Below are 9,135 nucleotides of genomic sequence, written 5' to 3' on the forward strand. Positions count from 1 at the left end.
CAGGCTCAGTTTCCCAGTACAACAGAATGAAGAGTAAAAGAAGATTAAGTGAAATAGTTTAAGGCAGTGTTTTTCTTTTCTTTTTTAAAATTGATTTTAGAGAGAGAGAGGGAGAGAGGGAGAAACATCAATCAGCTGCCTCCTGCACACCTCCCACTGGTGATCGATTCAGCAACCTGGGCATGTGCCCTCACCGGGAATCAAACCGATGACCTGTTCATAGGTCAATGCTCAACCACTGAGCCACGTCGGCTGGGCAGTGTTTTTTAGCCTGAAAGTTGCCACCTATTTCTGTTTTATTGGTTTGGAATCAACATTGAAAATAAATGAAGTATAATAGAATACAATTAAAAAACTGCCTAGTATATCACACACAATAAAGCTAAACATTGTTTTTGCAGAACTCTGGTTTCAGTTGTATTTGTGTGTGCTTAGTTGTGATTTAAAGTTCGTCCTTATGGAGTATAGACAAGAGAGTATGCAAGCCATTGGCCTAGGTAAATAAAGTATAATTATCATCTGGCCTTTCATTGTTCCTTCTGAAAGATTTTAGAAGGCCTACTAATAATAATGACTAAGATTTCCATACTTAAAATGGGCAGGTATGGTTCTAAACTCTGGACATAGATTAATCCATAAAATCACCATAATAGCACCATCAAGGAGATACTATTATTGCAAATTTTGCAGCTGAGGAGTTGAGGTTGAGGGTTACATGGCTGGTAGGTTATCAAACCAGAACGTAATCTGAGGCCTTTGAACTACAGAGCGTCCGCTAACAGTTATTTTACATACGGGCTCAAACCTCAAGTCGGAGACTTCCAGATGCCTCTCAACAAGCCCAACTAACCACCTCTCTGCCCCTCCTTTCCTGCTCTCACTGCCTGCCCTACACCCAGGTGCAAAACAAAAATATTTTAATGTGCATGGCTGTTTTTCTTGAAAAAAGAAATGGGATTATAAAATTAACTGGAAGAAGAGATTTACGGTACTATAGCAAGCATTAGGTTCCCTGCCACCCGTGATTGTGTCAAAAAAAGTGCCCGTTTCCCCCTACTCCCCGGGATAACCTGTAAAATAGTCCTGATCTGTGGTGGGTTCTACCTAATTTATATGCTAACCAGTAAAGAAAACCCTCAAAATTGTGGAATAACAGAACTTAAATGACAAATTACTGGAACCCAAATATGTGGCATGTATTTATCCATATAATAAAAAGCTAATATGCTAATTAGACCAGATAGTGGAACGACCTTCCCAAATGACCAGTAGGCAGGGCCTCAGGACCTCTGGACCAGGAGGCAGCCAGGGTTGTGAGGGCCGAGCCCCTAGCATGAATTTCGTGCATCAGGCCTCTAGTTTACACAAAAGTTTCTGTGATTTTCTTTACTTCAAAATAAAAGCACACCCTAAGTTAGGTGAATCTGAAATATAATTTAATGTGAAGTGGCCTGAGAAGGTGAATTACCTTTTAAAGAACCCCTCTAAGATAACATTTATAAAAGCCCTGATTGCCAGAGCCAATCAAAGCATATAAGAGATGTTATTCTTTGGTGGACTATGATTAACAATGGTAATGTTGTCAGGTGATTCTGAATGTGTTATTTTGTTACTCTTTCTTTGGGGGAATAGCATGTTTTTGTTCATTCTGGTTTTTATAGGTAGATGGGAAAGTCAGCATGAATGGAGAAACAGTTCACCGTGATGAGATGGAGAAGGAAAACGAGTGTCCCACGGACACACTCGTCCCCTCATTAACCAAATCCCAGATGTTCGAAGGTGTGGCCAGAGTGCACGGGTGCCCAGTGGAGCTGAAACAAGGCAGCAATAGCATTGAGATCAACATACAGAAGCCAAATTCTGTTCCCCAAGATCTGACGGTAAGAACCTCTTTGGGATAATTTTCCCAGAGCCCTCTCCCTGTGAACGTGACTGTGTCCAAATCTTCCCTTTTTTATAAGGACACCCATCATACTGGATTAGGGGCCCTCTATGGACCTCTTTGTAACTACTTACACCTGCAACAACCCTATTTTCAAATAATATCACATTCTGAGGGACTAGGTAAGGGTCATGATTTCAACATATGAATTTGGAGTTGGGGAGGCGGGGGGAGGGGAAAGCACAGTTCAAATCTAACCAGTGGGTATAGTAGATGGTGTAATATAAAATATGAATAGAAAAACTTGTCACATTTTGGGGGCCAGTTGTTGTAGAAAAATAAATCAATCTCTCACAAACCTTTTTTTTCCTTTCTGTTTGTTCAGGACCCCATCAGACTTGTTAATACAATTTGAAAATAACCACTGCCCTCAGAACCTGGCTTTCCATCCTTGATAATATGTATAAAAGGGCAGCTTTCTTATTAATTAAAAAAAAAAAAAAACTTGCCCTGGCTGGTTTTGCTTAGTGGATAGAGCATCAGCCTGTGGACTGAAAGGTCCAAGGTTCAATTCGATCAAGGGTACATGCCCGGGCTGTGGGCTTGATCCCCAGTGGGGCGGCATGCGGAAGGAAGCCAATCGATGATTCTCTCTTATCATTGATGTCTCTGTCTTTCTCTCCCTCTCCCTTCCTCTCTTAAATCAATAAAAATATATTTTAAAAGTAAGTAAACAAACAAAAATTCATTCATAATCAAATTAAATTCAGAGTATTTAGAAGCACCATTGAATGGCCAAGCTGATAAATGTAGGCTAACTCAAGAACAGCAGAAAAGAAAACTCAAAAGAATATTGTATTTTTCCCCTTTGGCGTATAAAATACTATCAGGAAGATTCCGCCTCCTTAGATTCCACACCAGAAAGGCTCCTGCTGATCAAACCCAAACTTCCACCAGCTCAGACGCAGGCCAGCTTTCGGGGTGCAAGCTGGACGCTGCTCAACCCCATTTGTTCTCACCAGAGGCTGATGTCTGCAGTTTTAATTTATAGCCTTTGGGTTGGAATTCCAAAGGATGGGGAAAACTGTCATAATTTTTCCCCAGCGCCTAGAAAGGTTTGGTCATGAGGAAAACTTGTCTCCCAGCTCCAGGACTGAGTAGATGAGATGACCCAGCTAGCTAAGCCTTCCCCCTCTCCCCTCACGGGTATTCTTTTTCTTATCTCTGGCATTTGTCTTTTGAAAAATAAAATATGTTTTCTTAGAGAGCTGGGAGGATGTAATTCTTCCCCACAGAGCTCAAGCCCTGTGAGATCCCGATTGGAATAGGCCAGAATAATTTCCTCACCATGGCAACAGGTTCGCTGGTCTCTAGGAGCAGGGTTTTATGATCCAGGCAAATGCTGAATCTCTCGACCTGTAATTTCACTTGACTTTTCCTGTGCATGTTACCCTCTCTGCAGAGTTCTTACAAATCACCATGAGGTGAAACATTGAGTTCTCCTAGTAAGAGTCAACATTAGCTTATGCTCTTGAAATTTCTTTAAATATGTTTTCATTGATTTTAGAGATAGGGGGAGGGAGAGAGAGAGGAACATGGATTGGCTGCCTCCTGCACAACCTCTACTGGGGATCAAACCCACAACCCAGGGAGGTGCCCTGACTTGGAATCGAGCCAGCGACCTTTCTGGTGCCCAGAACCATGCCCAACCAAGCCACAGCAGCCCGGGTGACTTATGCTCTTACGTTTAAATGAGAAGTTCCCAAAATTAATTAGACATTACAGTGTTGGAATTGCTTTTCTGGGACAGTCATTCTGTCTTTATTTCTCTTTTACCACACTTCCTGATGAGCGTTTTCTAAGTCCCCTTCAGAAACCTTTTCCATTCCATTCCTCAGGTCGCTGGCCCTTTACACGCACTGTCGAGCACAGCTCTTTCTCACTGTGCCTTGGAAAAGCAATCGTTTAGGTGCCACACGTGTCCCCCGACACTTGCCACATCACAGAAATACACGGGGTTTACTCAGGCCCAGCAGATGACCTACGAGAGCAAGTCCTGGGGGCTCTGCTGGCCGACAGGCCTCTCTCCCCCTCACCAGCTCTGCCCTCTGACCATGTTGTTGTTTGAGTTTGGAAACCCGCCCCCTGGCTGAACGGGTTTCATTCCTGACAGAAATTAAAGGAATAGGTGAAGAGAGCAGATGGCATAAGGCCTAAACTTCCTAAAGCAACTATTTAATCTCTCTTGTTCTAAGCTTTTAACTCTTGGGGCAGGGGGCAGGATGGGGGGACGTTAGCTATCCTGCACAGAGACTATGGCCTTAAGTACATGGCTCCTAAAGCAGAAGAAAGGGGGGTTTTGTGTGTTTGTTTTCAGAGCAGTAAAAGCTCCCTTAAAAAGACTATGCTCATTCTCAATAATTATTAAGTTTCTTATTTTCAATGGTCAAAATAAAAAGAAAACTGCCTGTTCTCTTTCAATGCAATGCATTTTCCACGTTAACGTGGTTATGCAGCTAAACTCTATAAGGGCAAAGAGAGGATGGATTGAAAGATTTCACCTTGACTGCGTAGCCACCCAAAACATCTTATTTTAAGAGAAGCAAAATGAGGTGATCTGAAAGAAATCAGGTTATTTCAGAAGTTTATGCAGTTTATAGCAAGGCAAACCCAAACAAAACGGTGGCCGTGTGAACTTTCCCCTGGAAACCGGCCTGATGCTGGCAGCCTCGGGGGCAAGTGCAAACTACTGGAAACGCCTGCAAGTCTCTCCTCTGTGTCTCTTCCTTGGAAAACTGCCCAGTTTGGAGTAATTTCTAGTTTAATAAACCCTAATGGTTCCAATGGTCATTTATTTTCCCTGTCTCTAGTATATTTTAGGCCCCTGAATTCACTATGGCAGGGCCTCTCTCTTTATGTTCTGGGTAGATAACTACTGGAGTGTATCTATTAGACTCGAAGCCAAGTTGTTAGCTGTACTGCATTAAATGTTGGCTCATTACTAAAACACTCTTCATGCTTACCTACAATTTGACACCGAAAGTTTTCCATCTAGAATGTGTTGTTCCAGAAGACATTTTAAAAGAATCTCTTCTCCAATCAACCTGCTGCTTATCATACTTCCTTTTCCATATTCCAAAGAAAGCGTTTCTTGACTGTGTTACAGCCAGTTGGTATTCTTATCAAAACGGTAGGATTGATTGGTGATGGCAAAATACGGAGACCAGCTTGAAATGTGGGGCTGCTTGGGCTTGATACCAGCTTGGACCTGGTTTGCTGTTTCTAACTCATTTGCCCTATTCTGTCAAAGGAATAGTGTTCTTCTTTTTAAATAGTGTCTTTCTTCCAAAAACTGCATTCCCAACAGATACACTTTTTACAGAGGAGTAGCCTCACCCACCACTAAAATGTCACAGTTCCTTCAGGGCGAGCTGGAACTAGTCAAAGGGCACAGCCACAGCAGGCAGGGGCATTCATTCAGACCAGAGCAGCAGAGAAGGGTGGCCCTGGACTCCAGGAACACAGGAGTGTCAACCTCTTGTGCCAACAGGACCACATGGTGCGACATTGTGTCATCACTTCAGTTTCCTTCTACCCCCTCTTTCTCATTGGAAACTCTTGGGACCATGGCTCTCTTACTTTAGAAATAGATCATAAATTAAGTTAGGCTTGCTATCATTGTTATCATTGTTACTCTCTATGTCTACTGATACCAGCAACTCCAGATCATCCTCCATTGAGTCATCTCTAGGTAATGAGGTTGTGATGGCAATGACCTCGCCAGTGGTTGCCTGTTCACGACAAGGACCTACTCTGTGCCACATTTTTGAAGTAGAAAAAGAAACTCATAAACTTTCTGGGAAAGCACTTTTCATAAAGCAACTAGGAAAGTATATAAAACTACATCTAAGTGCTAGGTAATAGGGTCAAAGAGTAGAAGGGATGTAAGATTGCAAAGAACAGGTAAGATCATTACGGGTTGGGGTTTGTTGGGAAGGTCTTATGTGAGATGTGGATTTCTTAACGGTTAGTGTAGGATTTGCATTGAAATGGAGGAGGGCAGCAGGCCATCCCATATGCTGGGAATATCCCGCGATTCCCGCATTTCACATGTTGGCATAGCAGAAACAAAGGCACAGACAGTGGTGAGGAGCCCACAGGAAGAGATCACGGGGCTGAGAGGTCATGAGGAGAACTCCAAGTAGAGGGACAGGTTTCCTGTCTCCTCCTGCTCATCTCTGAGATAGCTCCCAGTGGAAACCTAACACTTTTTTTCTCATTTTAAAATATTGGCTTCTGTAAGGAAATCATGCCATCGCACAAATAGACTCTTAGAATCCTGGATTGGAAGAGAATTTGGTAGGTCTTCCAATCTGAGAATAAATTTATCTTGTTCAGTGACCTACAGAAGATGTTTTATATCTCCTTCAAAGCTATCCCAGTGTGTTCTTGATCCCCTGTACATTGTATTTGTGCTTGGATCTCTTCTTTCCTTAATGGTACAAAAAAATGGCCCTTTCCTAAGATGCCTAAAATACTCCATGCACTAGGTCAAAGATCATACCCCACCTGAGCAAGTTAAACTCTGTCTATATGTAAAATAAAGATAATAATAATATTGGGAGAGTTCATGTATATGGAGCACGTAGCATGATGTTAAAGCAACTCATAGACAGAAGTGCTCTTAATTTAATACTGTCATACAACAAAGGAGAGAAAGTTACATTACATTTTTCAAAAGCCTGAAAGGTATGAAGTTTTTTTACGTTAAATTAGATCATCAAAATTAGCATCTTGAGCAGGTGTGAATTTCATACAGGCGCAATGAACTCCCTGCCGTCTTCCAACTCCACTTGTCAGTCATTCCAGTTGTAATTCTGACACACATGCGGACGTGAACATCTTTTCCCAGAAGACGATCGCCCTTGCACTTGCTCCCATGATTCTTCCTGCAGCTCCTTTTGCTTCTCGTCCTCACTTTTTCCCAATTCTGGCTTCCCTCTACCATTTCCACCCCCAGGACGCCCACCGGTTGATCTCTTTGTCACTCCATCTCATGGCCTTTGATCCAACTCATCTCACATGTTGCCTCGCGCCCCCTGCTGGCCAGGCCTTCCCTCCCACCAGGTTTTCAGCAATTCTCCCTCATGGACCAAGGGCCAAACTCAGCGATTAGATGCACAGCCTACTTCATCTGCTTTTCTCGAACTAAGTTACTAGGTATGTTTTCTCCACCTTGATAAAGACCCAGGCCTTCCTCGTGAAAATTCAGTGCTTTCCTAACATCTTCTGGTCCAGAAAAACAGACAAGCAAATCTTTTATGAAACCTTTCGTGTTGCAGTGAGAACAGCAGGAAGGCATTTGAGTAGGTGCTGTTTTCCTTCCAACTGAGACCAACTGCACATTCCTTCGAGATGTCAAATGTCAACAGGCATTTCTTTAGACGCTGTTTTTCTCCCTCTAGAAGTAGTCGTCAGAGTGTTAGATTTAAGGCTCTTTTATGAGTCCTTAAAGAACTTTAGGTCCAGGGGCATTTACAGACTTCAAAAAATCAAACCCAGCCCATCTTACCTGGATCAGAGCCTCACGTTGTTTTGAAATGTTTAAGGCAAAAGGAAAAGGCTTAGGGAATAGAGAGGCTGACTGTTCATGTAGATCCTCTTTCGTCCGTGAAAGTAGACGTATATTTGGAGGTGTAAAAGTGAGAGGGGAAACACGGGCATGGCATATATGGCACCTGGGTCACGGTGCCAAGACCTAAGTAGGCTGATTTTCCAGGCTCGGGTCCAGATAAGTTATTCAAGACTGGAGCCAGGGAACCTCTCAGAGTCACAGGATGGTAGTCCAGCAGACGACCTTGGACTTCACATCTTTCCATGTAGAGGTTAAATGATCAGTCCAAGTTCTCATAGTCCCTCCGTCCTAGAAACGGGACCACCCACGCCCTAGGTCTCAGGACGGTTCTTGGTCTCGGGCTTCTTATTTCCAATGTGTTCTTCAATGTCGGTCTCTGGGCCAGTCCACCGGTAAGAGTCTTGTTAAAATAAGCAGTGAGATGCCTGCTAGATTTTGTGGCTAGACCTTGTCCCTCTCAAGCCAGGAAACTGCCACCTCCCACCCGTGGCCTCGGGGCTAAGTCTGGCATCCGTGCCAGTTTGGATCATGTTCTCAGTCAAGGGGAAGCCAGCTCCTGGCTTAGGCCCCTGTAACTCCTCTGTGCTCTCATTCATTGGTGTCCAGGGATCTGTGTTATTTACTTGTTTTCGTTCTCGAGAAGGAAAGGCCCCTCCTCTCTTTAGGAGGAACCAAAGGAAAGTATGGGTCAGAAAGCGAATTTTCCAGCACAGTGGGCTTGGTGAAAACTGCCAACTTTGAACTCATGAAGTCTGTAATGATATGAGCACAAAAGTAACAAGCCTTCAAGATAGAGTATCCAGACACAAGTTCATTGAACTGGCTTTGGGGATTTCCCTTGATTACGTATAGTCGATAGATATTACAGAATACAGAGAATTATAAAGAAAATATAAAGTACCTATTACTCCAGCCACTCAAAAATTGGTACTAAGATTTTTTAAAATGTGTATCCTCTTTTATCAGTGCAGATGAAATATTTTAAATATATTTTTGTTGATTTCAGAGAGAAAGGGAGAGGGAGAGAAAGATAGAAACATCAATAATGAGAATCACTGATTGGCTGCCTCCTGCCCTCCCCACACTGGGGATTGAGCCCACTGTGCTGACCAGGAATTGAATCATGACCTCCTGGTTCATAGGTTGATGCTCAACCACTGAGCCATGCTGGCTGTGCTATAAAATATTTTTAAATGGGCTCATGTTATTCAAATTGTATTGTGGTTTGCTTTTTCTCTTCATTTATCTTGAATATTTTGCTAGTAATAGCCTGATTTTGATGACTAGTATGTATTTAAATTAAGCTTGAGGGTACACATTCCATAAATAATGCATATAACATGTGCTTACCTCACACAGATGATGGATCTGCTCTCTGTCAGATACTGTGCTGGGCCAGTGCTTCCCCCGCCCCCAGAACCTGCACTGACTGGAAAGCCCTAAGAGGGAGTGATGCCTGGAGCAGTCTGGTCTCGGGCTGCCCTAGGAAGCAGAGACTTAGCCAAATGGCCTCCTCAAAGACTCCAGGGGTTTTGCAGAATAAATGGATGAGACGTAGAATGGGAAGAATGAGGTAGAATGGATGACAAGGAAAGGGGACGGAAAAGGCAATTTGAAT

At 43.1% G+C, this 9,135-nt stretch overlaps 1 protein-coding gene across 12 annotated transcripts in view; it reads left to right on the forward strand.

Moving 5' to 3' along the window:
* Positions 1-9,135, forward strand: part of LIMCH1 (LIM and calponin homology domains 1) — a 191,889-nt gene that overhangs the window by 145,387 nt on the left and 37,367 nt on the right. For all 12 annotated transcript variants that reach the window (XM_015561044.1, XM_015561049.1, XM_015561051.1 and 9 more), the window contains one exon: positions 1,662-1,880. In XM_015561044.1, coding sequence (XP_015416530.1) covers positions 1,662-1,880 — 219 coding nt within the window. The remainder of the gene's footprint in view (positions 1-1,661; positions 1,881-9,135) is intronic.

The sequence above is a fragment of the Myotis davidii genome, unplaced genomic scaffold (genome assembly GCF_000327345.1).
Source record: "Myotis davidii unplaced genomic scaffold, ASM32734v1 scaffold235, whole genome shotgun sequence".
In the NCBI taxonomy this organism is placed as follows: Eukaryota; Metazoa; Chordata; class Mammalia; order Chiroptera; family Vespertilionidae; genus Myotis; species Myotis davidii.